Below are 18457 nucleotides of genomic sequence, written 5' to 3'. Positions count from 1 at the left end.
GGGCTAAAAATAATTCAGGTGCTTTGACTATTTTGTGAGAACATTACACTTTCAAAACCACAGTCACTCTTGAGTTGCTCGAATTTAACTTGATTAACAAAGCTTCATATTTGATATTTTACTGCCCTGACTAGTGAAAATCTGATTTGCTTTAAGCTATCATTATTAGTGATGGGCAAAACTGTTGCCATCTGGTAATTAAAGTATTTGTTGAGGATAAATCTTCACTTGAGCATAGAGGCTTTAAATCAGTTAAAAACTTTGTTGAGGCTTGCTTCAAATATTTTTTTTTCTGTAGCTTGAAATTAGTTCAATCCTGTGAATTGAGAAAAATCCAGCTCGTGTTACAATATGTTGCAATGAACTGCAGAATGTGGTTACAGTATATAAATGAGTAATGTGCTTGGGAAATTGTTAACCAGCTTGAAAATCAGTCCATAAATTTCTAAACAACCTTATTAAAAATACTTGTGAAAACATGGCTGCTAACTACATGTGCCTTTAATCTTCGAGAATGAAAAGTAGGTGCGCAAGAGGACAGCTAATTATAATTAGCCTCACGACACGAGCCAATAAGCTTCACTGGTAAGATTTCCAGTGTAATACATGACCTTGAGTAAGGTACTAAGGAATCATATGACTGTGAAGCATTGTGAGCATTTCCCTCAAACAGTTATAATAAGTGAGGACTTAAGCTTTGAAAGCAATCAATGACCTACCGATATTGTGACTGTGATCGTTGTGGAATCTGGGCCGTGCCTTTTAACGTTGTCCGGATTTCTGAAGGGGAAATGAAGTCTTACTTCCACTTTGTCCAAATGTGTCGACATCTGGCGTGCACAAAACAGAAGAGTATGTATTAAACTTTTTGATTAGGATTTAATGAAAACACGTTTTTAAATACTTTTTTATGGTATACCTTCGAGTGCTGAATTATAACAAAATATATTTCCAATATAAACCTTGTATAATACATTACAAAGAGTAGGAATGAAAACTGCGTTCGTATAACATGCTGTATTTGTATATTTGAAATTTAAAGTGAGGTGAATAGTTAACGGAATGTTTTTATCTCTATGATGCATTGATAGAATTATTCCAAGAAATAGGTTACAAGGAAGAAGAAGTTATTAATGCAGCCATGTAAAAGCTGTTTTGCATGTTGGAAAATAATCTGTAATAGTGTAATATTGGTAATTAATTTTGGCTTTGGCCTACATATTAGCCCCTATTATTCTAGATAGGCATGAAATTGGATTTGAATTGTGACAGCTTGTACTTCCGATGAAGATCTGATTAACTCTGCCATCATTGGTATTTTCAAATAACGGACTAGACAGAATCTAAGGGAGCTTCTGCTTTATGTATAGGTGAATGCTGCATTCATGTATTTAGGTACAAGCAACAGTGATAGCACCAGAAACCAATAATTGTTTGGTCTTGTGGTTCTTTAGTATCACTAAGGCAATTGCTGATGCTTATATCTTGACTTTCTCTCGACCCTCCACTGCCTGTGATTTGTCAGGCTGCTTGACCGACATCCAATATTGGATAAGCAGAAATTTCCCCCAATTAAATATTAGGAACACTAAAGCTATTGTCTTCGGCTCCAGCCACAATCTCCATTCCTCAGCCCCCGATTCAATACCCCTCCCAGGCCACTGTCTGAGGCTGAACCAGATTGTTCGGAATGTTGCCGTCCTGTTTGACCCTGAACTGTGCTTCCGAACTCATATCCTCTCCATCACCAAGACTGCCTACTTCCACCTTCCTTTGTGCCCCTGCCTCAACCAATCTGCTGCTGAAATGCTCATCCATGCCTTTGTACATCCAGACTCGACCATTCTAATCCTCTCCTGGCAGGCCTCCCCACTTCCACCCTCTGTAAACTATGCATTTGGAGTGGCTTCTCTGCTTTGCAATTCTCTTGCTCTGGAGATGAATCCCAGTGCTTTGTTTGCATTTCCAGGGCCCTATTGACCTGCTTTGATGATTTGTACATCTGTCCCTTGGATCCCTTTGCTCCTCTGCCCCACTTGGACACTTGTTTACCAAGGAATGGGTGTCCTCCTTAGTCCTCCTAACTTTAAAGGAGATGCGAGAACGGAGAGTCCCGGGGGTGTTTGTGCACAAATCTTTCGGGGAAGAACAGGCTAACAAAGCAGTTAATAAAGCATATGGGATCCTGGGCTTTATAAATAGAGGCGTAGAGTACAAGAGCCAGGAAGTTATGCTAAACCTATCTAAGAGACTAGTTCGGCCTCAGCTGGAGTATTGAGTCTAATTCTGGGCACCACACTTTAGGAAGGGCATGAAGGCTTGGAGAGGGTACAGAAGAGATTTACGAGAACAGTTCCAGGTTTGAAGGATTACAGGTACATGGATAGACAGGAGAAGCTGGGGTTGCTCTCCTTACAGCAGAGAAGGCTAAGAGGAGATTTGATAGAGGTGTTTAAAATCATGAAGGATCTAATGAGTAAATATCAAGAAACTGTTTCCAATTGTGGAAGGGTCGATAACCAGAGGGCACAGATTTAAGGGGCCTGAAATTCAGTACCGCTGGAAAGCTGGTGCTCCCCCCACCTTTTTGTGGCCATTAACGTCAAAATTCTTTAGTGGCTGGGCCACCCCATTTTCAGCTCCAAAAGTGAACAAATGGGTTCCAGCGTTAATGAACCCTTCCAAAGTGGATTTTTCAGGCTGTCTTAATTTGAACGTTATCACTACTGAGAAATTCAGCATGGAGGTAAGGGTTTCTAATGAGCCAGCTGCTCCCTGGCCTTTTTAAAGAGCAGGGTTTGCAGCAAGGCCCTGAGGGGAAAAGGAGGATGGAAGGATGGCTGGTGTAAGAGGTGCAAGGAGAGCCAACAGGTTCACTGTTATGGAGCTGGAGACACTGATGGTGTGGAGGACAGAAGAAGAATATGAAGAATACTGTTTCCTAACATGGGGAGACCTGGCAGACAGGCAGTACATAATGCATGGAGGGAGATTGCAGGGGAGGTGTCAGGCACCTCCATATCTGTGAGGACGCACCCTCCCAGGAGGGTGCTGGCCAGTCTGTACCCGGCCCTTCCAGGGTGGCAATGGGTTGACGCCTCCTCTTCCTCCTGAAGTGGTACTGCTGGCTTGACCCCCAGCAGCTGTCCCCTCATGATGGCCAGGTTGTGCAGCATGACGATTATGGAGACCCGTTGAGGAGAGTACTGCAAGGTGCCACCAGAGTGGTCCAGGCACCGGAACCTCTGCTTAAGGATGCTTATGCACAGCTCGATGATGTACCTGGTGGCACAATGAGCGTCATTGTATGGATGCTCCGGCGCTGTCCTGGGGTTCCGCAGTGGGCAGGGTATATCCCTTGTCCTCAAGCAGCCAACCGCAATCCTGATTCGGGCCGGTGAAGACGGTGGGCACATTGGTCTGACGCAGAATGAACGAATCATGACTGCTGCCTCCCTTGCCCGCCGCCTGTCAGCACGGTGCTGACGGCGATGCCTTCTCCTGCATGCCACCCTGCTTCTGAGCAGGTGTACCAGGTGTCGCCCTCCCAGCCTCAGGCCAAACCCTGCCAAGCAGGTCTCTGCAGACCACAGGACTCCACTAAAGAGTCATACCTGAAAGTTGTACAAAAATACAGGGATATGTGCAAACCTCTGAGCAGCACTCAGCAGGTTTAATAAAACTATATGAAAAGCTAAATACTGTGGACCATGGAAAATGGCATTAATAACACTAATAAGTAATAAAACTATTTACCTACCAAAGGGCCCCAGCGGTGTTCGAGTACCACATCGAAAACATCGCGGGGGGCACTGCCGGGAAAAGTCCTACCTTTTCCACGGTGAATTTAGCTGTGGCAGTCCCTTTCCAGTGACTCGCACGCTGCTTCCCTCACCGCTGGAAACTTACCTTTACAGCGGCTTCACTGCGCCATTTCCGGCGGAAGTGATCACCACTCAAATCATCGGACTGTGGTGGCTGATCAATTTTTTCAATCAGCCGCCCAAATCCTTGTGTGGTTTTCCATTTGGGGACGTGAATTTCAAGCCCACAGTGTTTGGCAAAAGAACCAGAGGCGACATGAGGAAAAACTTGTCAATGCAATGAGTGGTTAGGGTGCTGGATACATCTTCAATAGCAGCTTTCAAAAGGAAATTGGATAAATAATTGAGAGAGAAAAAATTGCAGGAAAGAGCAGGGGAGTGCGACTAACTGGATTGTTCTTTGAAAGGGCTGGCACAGAACTGATGGACCGAATGGCCTCCTTGTGTACTGTACTATTCTTTGATTCTATGGTCTTAAACACCTCAATTATATCAGCAGTTAATCCTTTATATGTAAGGGAATACTTATCTAGTCTACGCAACCTGTCCTCCTAATTGAACCATTTTAGCTCTGGTGTCCTTCAGGTGAATGTGCGCTGCACCCACTCCAAGGCCGATATATCCTTCCTGAGATGGGGTTCTCAGAACTGAATGCAGTACTCCAGGTGGGGTCTAACCAGAGTTCTGTACAGCTGAAGCGTCACATCATTCCCTTTGTATTCCAGCCCTTTTGAGATAAGAAAAAAAAGATTTGCATTTATATAGCGCCTTTCACGACCACCGAAAATCTCAAAGCGCTTTACAGCCAATAAAGGTCATCATTCCATTAGTCTTTAAAAAAAATTTTATCTGTCCATTACCTTTTAGTGATTCCTGTACTTGGACCCGTAAATCTCTCTGGTCTTCCAGATTTCCTATCATCTCGACATTTAGAGAAGTGTATTTTTGTGTGTGTGTGTGTGTATGGATCTGTCTATGTGGGTTGTCTGCGTGTCGATCTGTGTACCTGTGTATATGTCTGTGTGTGTGTATGTATTGTGTTATATATGTATATGTATCTGCTTGTGTATGTGTTTGAGGGTATGTCTCTACGTGCGAGTATGTGTGTGTATGTCTGTGCTTATATGTGTGTATGCATGTGTCTGTTTGTGTCTGTGTCAGTATCTGCTTGCTTTTGGTTCTATCCTCTGCTGCCCCTCTGCCTTCAAATCTCATCCACCTCCATTCCTGAACTCATTTTATAACATTTCATCATCCAGTGACCTATCCGGCCGCCCGCTTATCTACACATTGCCTCCGATGTGTTCCTCTCTATAAATTTATTGGACCTTGTTTTTCATTATTTTTGACAACCTGCTTCTGTAATTTAATCTGTTTGGTCATTTTGTAAACTTATCTGAAATGTTTGAATAATTGGCAAGCAATTCCTACTGATCTGCTTAGTGTATTTCCATAGGACACAGATGCCTCAGGGCAGCAGGTTTCCAAATCAGGTTAAAATAACGCTAACGTTTTTATTTTACAGACCACCTAACAGCGGAAGGTAATTGAAGGGAAAATACATAAGGAAATTTATGATATGAGTAAATACATGTCATAATAATCATAGGAGATTTTAACTACAGTAAATAATCTGTCAAGAAGAGGTAGGGAAAGGGGAAAAGGAAATAGAGAATTCACAGTGTGTTCAGAACTCCTTTCTTACCCAGTAGGTAAGAAACCCAACACGAGAGGAATCACTGATGGATATATAATTGGAAATGAACCAGAGCAGACAACAGAAGTGAGCTTAGGTGAACATCTAGACAACATCGATCACAACATAATAGAGTTCAGGAGAAATATATTCCATTAAAAAACAAGAACAAACTAGACAATAATGAAACACCATGGATGAATAAAGAGATAAGGGCAAAATTAAAACTGAAGAAAAAGGCAGATACTGATTGCAGTGACAGTAAAGGAGAGGATGACAAAAGGGAATAGGAAGACGTTGGAAAGAAGTGAAATAACAATTAGGAGAGTGAAGTAGTACAAGAAAATTAAATTATCAAAGAATACAAAAATAAATAGCGAAGTATTGTACAGCTACATGAAGAAGAAAAGATAAAACAGGATAGGGCCAGTAAAGGATGCACGATAAACTCACAGGTACTGACAGCGAAATTACAGAAATATTGGAGAATTACTTTGCCTCAGTTTTTAACAAGGTGAACATGGTATATTTTTTGATCTCTTCTTCTAATGCCAAGACATTTAAAATAGAAAGGGTAAAAATGATTGCTAAACTGGTAAACAACAGTCTGGATCTTTGCATTCACACATATTAAAAGAGGCAAGGGAAGAGAGAGCAATGGCATGGCAACGCTCGATTCCCGCGATTCAGGAGGTCAAGGGTCATCATGACATGCGCAGAAGAGAAGACCGAGAGAGAGGGAACTGAGAGGGACTGAAGGCGTGTGTGGCTGTGGTGTCTGCTTGTTTGGCTATTGAGGGAGGCACGAGGGAGATTTACCAGCAGCAAACAGTCTACTAAGCATCAAGAACATAGTTGGCACCGAGTTTTTGTCCAACAAATAAGATATAACATGGAAGGGATGGTGGAGGCCACAGAGCTGGTAGCCAGGAACACTGGTGGCAGAGGGCTCCCAGTGGTCCTGGACCGTGGCACTGTACCCCAAGGTGCCGCATTGCCAACCACACACGAGAGCCAGGAGCAACATCTTATTTCTGGCTTGGAGCACGTACCCACCTCGGGACCATCCTCTCCCATATCCGTCCAAGCAGCAGTTCGGCCGTCATTCCCCCCACCCCCACCCCCGCCAATGAAGCATCGCCTGAGGAGCTCCTTGGCCAGGCGGCTTGGAGTCAGGAGGGGAAGGGGTAGAGGTGGAGAGGAGAAGTGGGGGGGGGAGGGAAGGGTTGGTTTTTACAGAAAAACTGATGATTTCAGACAACTGTTCAGTTTAACTGTTTTTTATTTAACAGAACCTTGTTGCACACTGGCTCAGATAGCTGCACCATTATATGCTGGCGATTCCATAACATCAAAGGGTGTAATTACACTTTACTTCAATCAGCTTAAACTTTAACTGTCACCAAGGTGATGCCCACCATTGATGTATGACCTGCACACTCAGCAGTGTGTCAGCCTTGTAAACAACACCAATGTTCTTTCAGGCAAAGCGCTCATTGATGAGCTCTTGACGTAAGGCTCTTGTCGCTATCATGCCACCACTGGCCCTTTCATGCGGTCTTTAGGGGGGCAGGGGCATGGCTTCAGCGTCAGCCTGATTGTCTGGGCCTGTGTCAGTGTCCGCCTCCTTGTCCTCCTCTTCCTTTCTCTGGTGAGCTGGACTGTCAGACTCATCAGGCAATTCTTGTTCCCTCCTGATAGACAAGAGGTGCAGCATGGATTGAGCTACCTGCTCAGGGCCTCCTGAGTGGTCCAGGCATCTAAAGTGCTGCTTAAGCACTCCAATGGTTTTCTCTACGATATTGCGAGTGGCTCTGTGGCTCTCATTGTATCGCCTCTTGGCTTCGGTGTGGGTGTCATGCAGGGGGGTCATCAGCCAGATGGCGAGGCCATATCCTTTGTCATCAAGCATCCAGCATTGACCTTGTGGCTGATTGTTAAACAAGTCAGATACAGTGCTCTAACGCAGGATGTGAGCATTATGGATGCTGCCCGGAAATTTAGCATTCACTGCCATTATAATTTGCTGGTGGTTGACAATGAGTTGACATTCAGGGAGTGGAATCCCTTGCGGTTCCTGAAAACCTCTGCATCCTGAAAAGGTGCCCACATCGCGATGTGCGTACAGTCTATTGCTTCCTGCACTCTGGGGAAGTTTGCAATTCTGGAGACTCCTAGAGCCCTCTCACTCTGTGCCTCCCTGGTCTGATCAAGTCCCTCCTGCATGTGTACAGGGCTTCAGTGATCTGTCTAATGCAGCAATGTGTGGCATGCTGAGACAGTCCACAAATGTCGCCAGCTATGGCCTGAAACGAACCTGAGGCATAGAACAACAGTGCCTTGGTGACTTTGACCTCGACAGACAGTGCAGTACTGATAGTGCTTGCAGGCTACATATCTCCCCTTATGAGCTGGCATACCTCAGTGATAACCTCTTTGTGGAGGTGCAGTCTCTGAAGGCAGGTGGTGTCGGGCAAGTCGAGGTAAGGCCGCTTGTCACTGTACACGTGGGGGGGTGTAACGTCTGGTCCTTCTCATCAGTCTGGCACATCTTACATTGGGCACATAATGCTGTGGAGCGTACTTTCACCCATCTCGAGTTTGCAGCATGTAATTGGTCATCAAGAGAGGGTGAGAAAGGACCGGCCCTGTCATGTATTCAACCAGCATTGTAACCCATGTATAATCTGACCTAAGTTGTACACTGTGAGAACAATGACCACTAGGTGGTGAACTTGTGGGAGACACTCCTAACCTGGACCTTCAAATATAAAAGGGGAAGCTCCACCCACTTCCATCACTTGGGAGCTATGAAATAAAGGACAGGTCACAGACTGACCTTCTCTCAAGCATGGGCCTCGTGTGCATTTATACTGTATAGTAAGGACGTATCAGGCCCCATCACAATAGCTCTCTGTTTCCGCCCTGCGTGTCACAAACAATGAATGTCCCGACAAAGACACCTATTAAATTCCTATTAATCAGTCACAGTATGGTCAAGATGTTTGTACAGATGTTCACATCAACTCCAACGAACTCCAGAGTATATCCAAACTCCCCTGAGGTTGAAGCAGAGCAGCCTTTTAAAGGATGCGACATGTGATGTAGAACATGGCGTCCATAACGCTGTGATTAGTTCCGGTTAGTTCCATTTTTTCCGGTGTTTTTTTGAGAGAGCGATATGTGTGCGAGGTGGTGAAAGTGACGCTGGGCGATCTTATGGCCACTAGTTTCGGCAAATATGATCTTTACGACAAAAAAAAGTGGGCGGGCGGTATTATTGAATCTCGGCGTTAAATCAGTGCAGAAAGTAACGCTGAGCGATATTATGGGCATTGATTTTGCCCATTCTGATGATTCCGCCCAAATAAAGTGGGCGGGCGGTACTTTTTTTCCAGGTGTTACGCACATGCCAATAAGTTTCCAAAAAATGCCCGTCAGTTTCCATTTTGTGGCTAAATGGGCGATATATGGGCGTTATACATCATTTCAGCAGTAAAATGGACATTAAGTGGGCGTAAAGCATGCAACAAAATTGGAAAATTTCTAGCCCATTATCTTTTTCACTTCTCCTCTGACCTTTCTATATATAACCTGATTCTCAGCTGTATCTGCAACCTGATATTTGTCATACATGCTCTTTTTGTGTTTCATCATATTGGCTATCTTTTTCATCATCCAGGGAGCTCTGACTTTAGTTGCCCTACCTTTCCCCCTCATGGGAATGTAACTTGATTGTACCCAAACTATTTCCTCTTTAAAGGCAGCCCATTGTTCCTCTACAGTTTTTCCTGACAATCTTTGATTCCAGTTTACTCGGGCCAGATCCGTTCTTATCCCATTGAAATTGGCTGTCCCCCAGTTAATCAGTTGTACTGTAGATTGCTCCCCATCCCATTCCATAGCTAATCTAAACCTTATGATACTATGATCATTGTTCCTTAAATGTTCACCTATGACACTTGCTCCACTTGACCTACCTCATTCTCCAGAACCAGATCTAGCAATGCCTCCTCCTTCATGGGGCCAGAAAGATACTGATCAAGAAAGTTTTCCTGAACACACTTCAGAAATTCTTCCGCTTTATATTATTACGATTCCAGTCTATGGGCCCAATTTTGGCCAACCCGTTTTTTTTGGTGTACTTACCCTTTATGCGCCGTTTTTGTGTGCTGGAAATAACGCTGGGAAAAAATGGCCCCATCTTGGCCGTTCTGAAGTGTCTGGAGTGCCTTGGCGCGGCGCAGATTAAACAGTGGGAGGCGGAGCTACAGCCTTGCGCCGAAGTTAGTGCCGGCAGCGTCGTGAATGTGCAGTGGCGTCGGGTCCAGTGTTCGCACATGCGCAGTAGTGCTGAGACTTGCAGCCGTGTCCTGCCTGTGTTGCTGTTTGTATGCAAATTAAGATGCCGTGTTCGGTCACCGTGCACCCCCCCCCACCCCCCGAAGGCCAGCCAGCAGCTCTCTCTCTCCCTCACCCCCCCCCACCACCCCACCGATGCCGCATTCGGTTCCCCCCCCTCCTCCCCCCCGAAGGCCAGCCAGCAGCTCTCTCTCTCTCTCTCCCTTCCTCCCCCCCCCACCCACCACCCCACCGATGCCGCATTTGGTTCCCCCTCCCTCCTCCCCCCCGAAGGCCAGCCAGCAGCTCTCTCTCTCTCTCTCTCTCTCTCCCTTCCTCCCCCCCCCACCCACCACCCCACCGATGCCGCATTTGGTTCCCCCTCCCTCCTCCCCCCCGAAGGCCAGCCAGCAGCTCTCTCTCTCTCTCTCTCTCTCTCCCTTCCTCCCCCCCCCTCCCACCCCCGACCGATGCCGCATTCAGTCGCTCTGCTTCGCACACCGCCCCCCCCTCGCCCTGGCCAAAGGTGCTGGTGTGTGCCGAGCCCAGCCAGCCCAGCCCAGCCTCTCCTCCCCCTTCCTTCAGCCTCCCGATGTCCCTTTCCCAGGCCGAATGGCCTCCCGTACAGGCTGGCCCGCTGCCTTTCCCGGCCGAGTTCAAGTCAGGGTAGGATTTACTACAATTCTTTATTTGTTATTCAATTGTTTACCTGAGTTCTTTATTTTTAATGAGTTATTTAAATTTTTATTTGCAATGTTTGATGCTTGGGTGCAGGTCCTTACTTATTTACCTGCGCCGATTTCTTAATTGCCCGTTCAGTTTAAGGTAGGATTTGATGTAGTACTTTTATTTGTTACGTTAATTATTTACTTCACTTCTTTATTTTCTTATTGAATTGTAATTACTGCTTGTGCTTTGTTTGGTGCTTGGTGGTGCTTTAAATGTAGTTACTTGCGCCGATTCCTTAACTGTAAGTAAGGTCTTTCTGTGCGGACAAAAGTCGACACATACGCTGCGCTAAGTTAGTTTTTGTAAGTGGCTGGGAATGCTCTCTTTTGAAAAAAAAACTGACCTAACAAAAAACCTAACTAACTCCTTTACACAGGCACAAATTATATGGCCATATTTGCAACTAAAAAGATATACCAGAAAAATCAAGTTACACCAAAAAAAACGGTGCAACTCATGGGGAAATTGGGGCCCATAATTAGGATAGTTGAAGTCCCCCATTATTACTGCTCTATAGTTCTTGCACCTCTCTTTAATTTCTCTGCAAATTTGCTCCTCCATATCTTTCACACTATTTGGTGGTCTAGAGAATACATCTAATAGTGTAATGGCATCTCTATTATTTCTTAACGCTGTAGATTCTGTCCTTGATCCCTCCAGGAGATCCTCCCTCTCCAGCACTGTAACATTCTCCTTAACCTGTACTGCCACACCACCTCCTATATTTTCTTCCCTATCTTTCCTGAACACCAGATATTTAGGAATGTTTAATACTCAATCCTAATCTCAGTTATTGCCACATTATATTCCCATGTGGCTATTTGTGCCTGCAGCTTATTTACCTTGTTTACTGCGCTTCGTGCATTCACATAATTACACTGTAAACCCATCTTAGACCATCCTGTACTCTCTCTTAGTTGGACCCCACCTAATACCTTACTATTTCTTACTTTAGTGCTCTCTGCCTCTGCCAGACTTGGCTCTGGCTGTACTCCCCAGAGGAACCATCGCCCTCACAAGTATTCAGAATTGAATATTGGTTGAAGAGCAAGATGCACTCAGGGGACTCCTGCACTGCCTGCCTGCCCATTCTTTTCTGTCTGATGGTCACCCATTCCCTTTCTGCCTGCACATTCCTTAGCTGTGGGGTGACCACCTCCTTAAATGTGCTATCCACGAAGCTCGCAGCCTAGCAGATGCACCACAGTAGGGCCAGCTGCTGCTCAAGCTCCGAGACCTGGAGCTCAAGCTCCTCCAGCTGATGACACTTCCTGCACACGTGGTTGTCCAGGGCACGGGAAGCTTCCTGGATTTCCCACATGGCACAGGATGTGCATTCCATGGGACTGAGCTGTCCTGCCATGCCTTTATTTATTTGACAATTGACTAACTTACAGAAATTTAAGACTAAGATTTATCTGATTGAAGTTATTATATAATATAAGAGTTACGAATTTAATATAGTATTAACTGTTACTAATCTCCAAGTTTCTGCTTAATTCCTAGCCAGCTATTTAACCCTGGCACCTAACTTGAATAGCATAAAAAATCGATGTGATCTTTACCAACCAATCAGTTACCAGCTATCTTTTGATGTCACTCCTGGATGTTTTATTTGGCCTCAGGCTCCTATCACCATGCCCTTTATTCCAGCTCTGCTCTCGTTGCGTTTCCACTCAGGTCCGTTCCTTCTGGTCCTTCTTAGTCCCACACCCCAGCTTTTTCCCCATAACACTGCAAATTAGTCCTCTTCAAAAACATGTCCAATTGCCTTTTGAAAGTTCCCATGGAATTTGATTCCACCAGCCCTTCAGGTAGAATGTTCCAAATCATAATAAACCTCTGTGTGAAATAATTTCTCCTCATTTCCCCTCTAGTTCTTTTGTCAATTATATTAAATCAATGACCTCTGGTTATTGATCCACTTGCCAAAGCTATCAGTTTCTCCCTACTTGCTTTATCAAAACCCCTTATAATTTTGAATACCTCTATTAGGTCTCCCCTTAACCTTCTCTGTTCTAAGAAGAACAATCCCAGCTTCTCCAATCTCTCCACATAACTGAAGCCCCTCATCCCTGGTATCATCCTGGTAAACCTCCTCTGTACCCTCTACAAGGTCTTGACATCCTTCCCAAAGTGTGGTACCCAGAATTGTACACAATACTACATAAGAACATAAGAATTAGGAACAGGAGTAAGCCATCTAGCCCCTCGAGCCTGCTCCGCCATTCAACAAGATCATGGCTGATCTGGCCGTGGATTCAGCTCCACTTACCCACCCGCTCCCCAGAATCCTTAATTCCCTTATTGGTTAAAAATCTATCTATTTGTGATTTGAATACATTCAACGGCAGAGAATTCCATAGATTCACAACCCTCTGGGAGAAGAAATTCCTTCTCAACTCGGTTTTAAATTGGCTCCCCCGTATTTTGAGGCTGTGCCCCCTAGTTCTAGTCTCCCCGACCAGTGGAAACAACCTCTCTGCCTCTATCTTGTCTATCCCTTTCATTATTTACATGTTTCTATAAGATCATCCCTCATCCTTCTGAACTCCAACGAGTAAAGACCCAGTCTACTCAATCTATCATCATAAGGTAACCCCCTCATCTCCAGAATCAGCCTAGTGAATCGTCTCTGTACCCCTCCAAAGCTAGTATATCCTTCCTTAAGTAAGGTGAACAAAACTGCATGCAGTACTCCAGGTGCAGCCTCACCAATACCCTGTACAGTTGCAGCAGGACCTTCCTGCTTTTGTACTCCATCCCTCTCGCAATGAAGGCCAACATTCCATTCGCCTTCCTGATTACCTGCTGCACCTGCAAACTAACTTTTTGGGATTCATGCACAAGGAGCCTTCCGCGAGAGGTGGGCACCGGAGGGACTGGAGTGCATCATCACGCCCGGCAACCAAATTTTAATTTGATTTTATGTTTTTAAGTTAATTTGTTTTAATTGCCGGTGCTTTTAGTGTCCCCCTCCCCTTTTATAGGGGGCACTTGGAAAAAAAAATTCGATTCTGTGCCCAAAAAAAAATGGCATTGTAAATGTTGGTGTTTCCCCCAGATCGGGGGGCACGGTTTAATGTTTTTCTGTTAACTCCTAAAAGAGTTTCATGCACAAGGAGCCTTCCGCGAGAGGTGGGCACCGGAGGGACTGGAGTGCATCATCACGCCCGGCAACCAAATTTTAATTTGATTTTATGTTTTTAAGTTAATTTGTTTTAATTGCCGGTGCTTTTAGTGTCCCCCTCCCCTTTTATAGGGGGCACTTGGAGAAAAATTCAATTCTGTGCCCAAAAAAAAAACAAAAAAAAAAGGCATTGTAAATGTTGGTGTTTCCCCCAGATTGGGGGGCACGGTTTAATGTTTTTTGTTTGCTCCTAAAAGAGTTTCATGCACAAGGACCCCCAGGTCCCTCTGCACCGCAGCATGTTGTAATTTCTCCCCATTCAATATTCCCTTTTATTGTTTTTTTTTCCAAGATGGATGACCTCACATTTTCTGACATTGTTTTTCATCTGCCAAACCTTAGCCCATTCGCTTAACCTATCTAAATCTCTTTGCAGCCTCTCTGTGTCCTCTACACAACCTGCTTTCCCACTAATCTTTGTGTCATCTGCAAATTTTGTTACACTACACTCTGTCCCCTCTTCCAGGTCATCTATGTATATTGTAAACAGTTGTGGTCCCAGCACCGATCCCTGTGGCTCACCACTAACCACCGATTTCCAACCTGAAAAGGACCCATTTATCCCGACTCTCTGCTTTCTGTTAGTTAGCCAATTCTCTATCCATGCTAATACATTTCCTCTGATTCTGCATACCTTTATCTTCTGCAGTAACCTTGGAAAAAAAACAGTAAAAGGGAATACTCCAGATGAAACCTAATCAGTGATTTGTAAAGGTTTAGCATGACATCCTTGTTTTTTTATTCAATGCCCCTATTTACAAAGCCAAATATTCCATACCCTTTCTTAACTGCCTTCTCAACTTGCCCTGCCATCTTCAAGGATTTGTGAATAATCATCCCCGGTTTTCTATGCTCTTGCATCTACTCGAAATAGTACAATTTAAATTATACTGCCTCTCCATGTTGTTTCTCCCAAAGTGCATCACTTCACAGTTATCCGCATTAAATTGCATCTGCCATGTGTCTGCATTTCACCAGTCTGTCCTTGTCCTCCTGAAGTCTGCTACTATCCTGATCACCATGTTGCCAAGTTTTGTGTTATCTGCAAACTCCATACTCCCTATACCCAAGTCCAGGTCCGTTATTTAAGAAAAGCAATGGTCCTAATACCGACTCCAGGGGAACCCCACTGCATATCTCGCTCCAGTCAGAAAAACATCTATTCACAACTGCAATTTGCTTGTTATCTCTTAGTCAATGACATACCCAAGTTATCACCATCCCTTTAATAAATGTGCTTCTATTTTTCAAGTAATTCTATTATGTGATACTTTATCAAGTGTCTTTTGAAAGTCCATATATACAACATCTACTATACTACCTTCATCAACCCTCTCTATTACCTCATTAAAGATTTCTAAAATAAAAAAAAAAATCACAGGTACCTTTGCCTGTCTCTGAGGTAAAGTTTGAGTAGGAACCTGTGACAGAGCCTGTAGGTCCTGCATTGGATTCTTCAGCCACCTGAGAACTCACTTTTAGAGTGGAAGCAAGTCATCCTCGACTCCGAGGGACTGCCTATGATGATGATGATGATGATGAATGGGAAACAAGTAGTTGTTAATATTTTACATGTGCCTATAATAAAGCTTTGAGAGTTCAATTTCCAGTTTTGTTATGGAACCAACAAAGAAACTCAAATCCTTACAGGATGAAGTGATTCATCCTTCTACTTCAATTCAAAAACCATTGTTGCATGCTGGAAAATTCTGCAAACTGCACACACTCAAAATGAATGGATGTGATTGTAACTCCCTTCAATGGAAGCAGTACTCAGTCACAGCCTTGGTTCTTGAAAGGAGCATTAAAATACATTTAATTTAATTTAATGGTATTGTGAAATGTGTAATTATTTTATTTTATTTAAAACCTAATTTTGAACATCTGAAAAATACAAACTTTTTTTTAAGTGGTTTTATTTGGCTCACCTTCTTTCTCTTATTGATAGGTTCTCCTGACCAGTTATTCAGGATAGTTCTTATCACAGTTCTTAGCAGTTTCTCATTGGCAATGTACATCCATTACTCCTTGTTCTTGCTAACCTACAGTGAAAAAATGCTTCTTGATTTCACACTTGAATGGCCTAGCTTTAATTTTAAGATTGTGTCCCCTTGTTCTTGACCAACACCCCCCCCCCCCCACCCCGCTCACACCAAAATAAATAGTTTCTCTATATCTATCCTATCAAATCCTTTACCAAAATAGGATTCTGTGATTTGACAGAAGTGGAGATATTGCCAAGAATTTCAAACTTTTGTGAATGGGATCTGTGCATTTCAGAACATTGGTAGAGGGTTAGCAAAAAGAGTACAAGTCGTGGCGTGGTCTATCAGCATTACAGACTACATAAATCTGGGGGGTGGCAATATCTTGCCTTCTGAAAGGGGAGTACAATACTTTGGTAGTAATGGGCAAAGGGGATCAATTGTTTGCTAGTATTAAGGGAAGGATTAGGATCGGATGCGTTAGCATTCCTTGCAAATATTAATACTGGTAGGGGTTAGGTAACATTGTGGATGAAAAGGCACAACTGAATATGGTCCAACTTTCCCCCTGCTCTTTCTGGGTCATCCCTGCCAAGTTTGCAATCAGAACCTTTATCCCACTTGCCCCGCAACCCAACCAGTGGCATTACTGTTGATTTTCCAGCAGTAGAAATGGTCCGTATTGGAGTCACCACAATGCACACTCCTGTGGAATAGGCTATGGAAAAATGGTTCCAGCAGTCGGAATATCGGACTGTACCAACACTGGGGAAGCAATGCCATTCTCCACTCTCCATAAACTGAAACCCATTCAAACCTATATATCCATCACTCTGTGTCCTTGCTAACCTACAGTCAACCTCTATCTCCTAGTGCTTTGAACACTTTGTGTGAAAAAATGCTTCTTGATTTCACATTTGAATGACCTAGCTTTAACTTTAAGATTGTGTCCCCTTGTTCTTGATTCCCCCATACCAAAGGAAATAGTTTCTCTATATCTACCCTATCAAATCCTTTTAACATTATAAACACCTTGATCAGGTCACCCCTTGATCTCCTATACTCAAGGGAATACAAGCCAAGTTTATGCAACCTGTCCTCATAATTTAATCCTATAAGCTCCGGTATAATTCTGGTGAATCAGCGCTGCACCCTTTCCAAGGCCAATATATCCTTCCTGCCCAAAGCTGAACACAGTACTCCCAGATAGGATCAGATATAGGCTCTATACAACTTCCTCCCCATTGTATTCCAGTCCCTTGAGATAAAGACCAACATTGCATTAGCTTTTTTGTACCTGTCTACTGGCTTTTAATGATTTGTGTACTTGGACTTCCAAATTGCTTTGCTCCTCTAAGGTTTCTAGTATCTCACATTTAGAAAATACTCTGCTTTATCTTTCTTGGGTCCAATGTCGATGACCTCACACTTTCCCATATTGAACTCCATTTGCCATAGTTTTGCTCACTCACTTAATCTGTCTATATCTTTTTGCAACATCCTGCTCCCATCTGCACTACTAACTGTCTCTCATAACTTAGTGTCATCTGCTAACTTGGCTATACAACTCTCTGTTCCTTCACTCAAGTCCTTAATAAACATAGTGAAAAGCTGAGGACCCAGAATAGATCCTGGGGAATGCCACTGGTCATATCCTGCCAATCAGAGTACCTACCCTTTATTCCCATTCTCTGCCTCCTACTTCCTAATCAATTCCCAACCCAAGTTAAAAGGCTACCTCCAATTCTATGCATTCTTATTTTTGCTTATAATCTCTGTATGGAACCTTATTGCCACTATTGGTGTCAGACTCTTCAACCAATAGTCTGGCCTGATTTTCAGGAATCCCCTTCCTAAACCCTGCAGACTCTCCACTTCTCTCCCCGCATTAAAAATCTTCTCAAAATCCATTTTTATTACCAGTCAAAAAGAATGTGGGGGCCGAAATTGCCCACCGCTGGAAACAGGGCGCATCTACACTGTTTCAGATGTTTATACCGCTATGGTGGATGCGGTGGCTTCTTGAGCAAAATTCCGCTCTTTGTTTTTTTTTCCCGATGGACCACAAGTCGGTCATAATGGGAGTGGAAGTACGGAAGTTGGGGATGGGCGGAGTGGCTGCCACTGTCCGTCATCATCATGGCGCTGCATCACCACTGCTCTCCCCTTCACTTAAAGGAGAGAGCCTGCGCGATTCTTTAAGTTCGGTCCAGTGGGCCACCAGGGAGGGTTCTGGCCGGGCCAGCGGTGTAGCACCCAAGAGGGGGTGCCAGGCTGCCTGTTGGCGGCCTGGCTGAACCGGGGGCATACCTATCGGCCCGACATGGCAGTCGGCCGACAAAAAAAAACATGGCAGCAATGGCAGAAGGTCCTCCCCTTTAATGTGAGCCACACTGCCATTTTGCAAGGACCACAGCCTCACTGCACCAGCTGAAAAATGCAGGTTTTGGCACCGTGCGGCAGTAGCAAGATTTTTTCAGCGGAATTTCACAATCGGGGGGAACATCGGCAGTGCGCACTCTTAGGATGGATCAGCAGCAGCGGAGCAGTAGGGGGGGAACGGATCATCGCCGGGATACTGCAGGAACGGAATTTAACAACTGGCAGCCATTGCACAAAAAATCGTTGGCCATTGCATTCCGATTTCCGGCGGTAACAAGCCTTGAGGGAAGGGACAATTTTGGACCCTGAA

General features: G+C 44.4%; 1 protein-coding gene across 1 annotated transcript in view; it reads left to right on the top strand.

Annotated features, from left to right (window-relative positions):
- Window positions 1-697: 697 nt before the first annotated feature.
- LOC139265891 (guanine nucleotide exchange factor DBS-like) overlaps window positions 698-18457 on the top strand; it is a 429407-nt gene continuing 411647 nt past the window's right edge. Inside the window, exon 1 of the mRNA XM_070883437.1 lies at window positions 698-852. Within this exon, the coding sequence (XP_070739538.1) occupies window positions 711-852 (142 nt within the window). The 5' untranslated portion in view covers window positions 698-710. The remainder of the gene's footprint in view (window positions 853-18457) is intronic.

The sequence above is a fragment of the Pristiophorus japonicus genome, chromosome 6 (assembly GCF_044704955.1).
Source record: "Pristiophorus japonicus isolate sPriJap1 chromosome 6, sPriJap1.hap1, whole genome shotgun sequence".
Lineage (NCBI taxonomy): Eukaryota > Metazoa > Chordata > Chondrichthyes > Pristiophoridae > Pristiophorus > Pristiophorus japonicus.
This window is presented reverse-complemented; position numbering and strand designations above follow the sequence as displayed.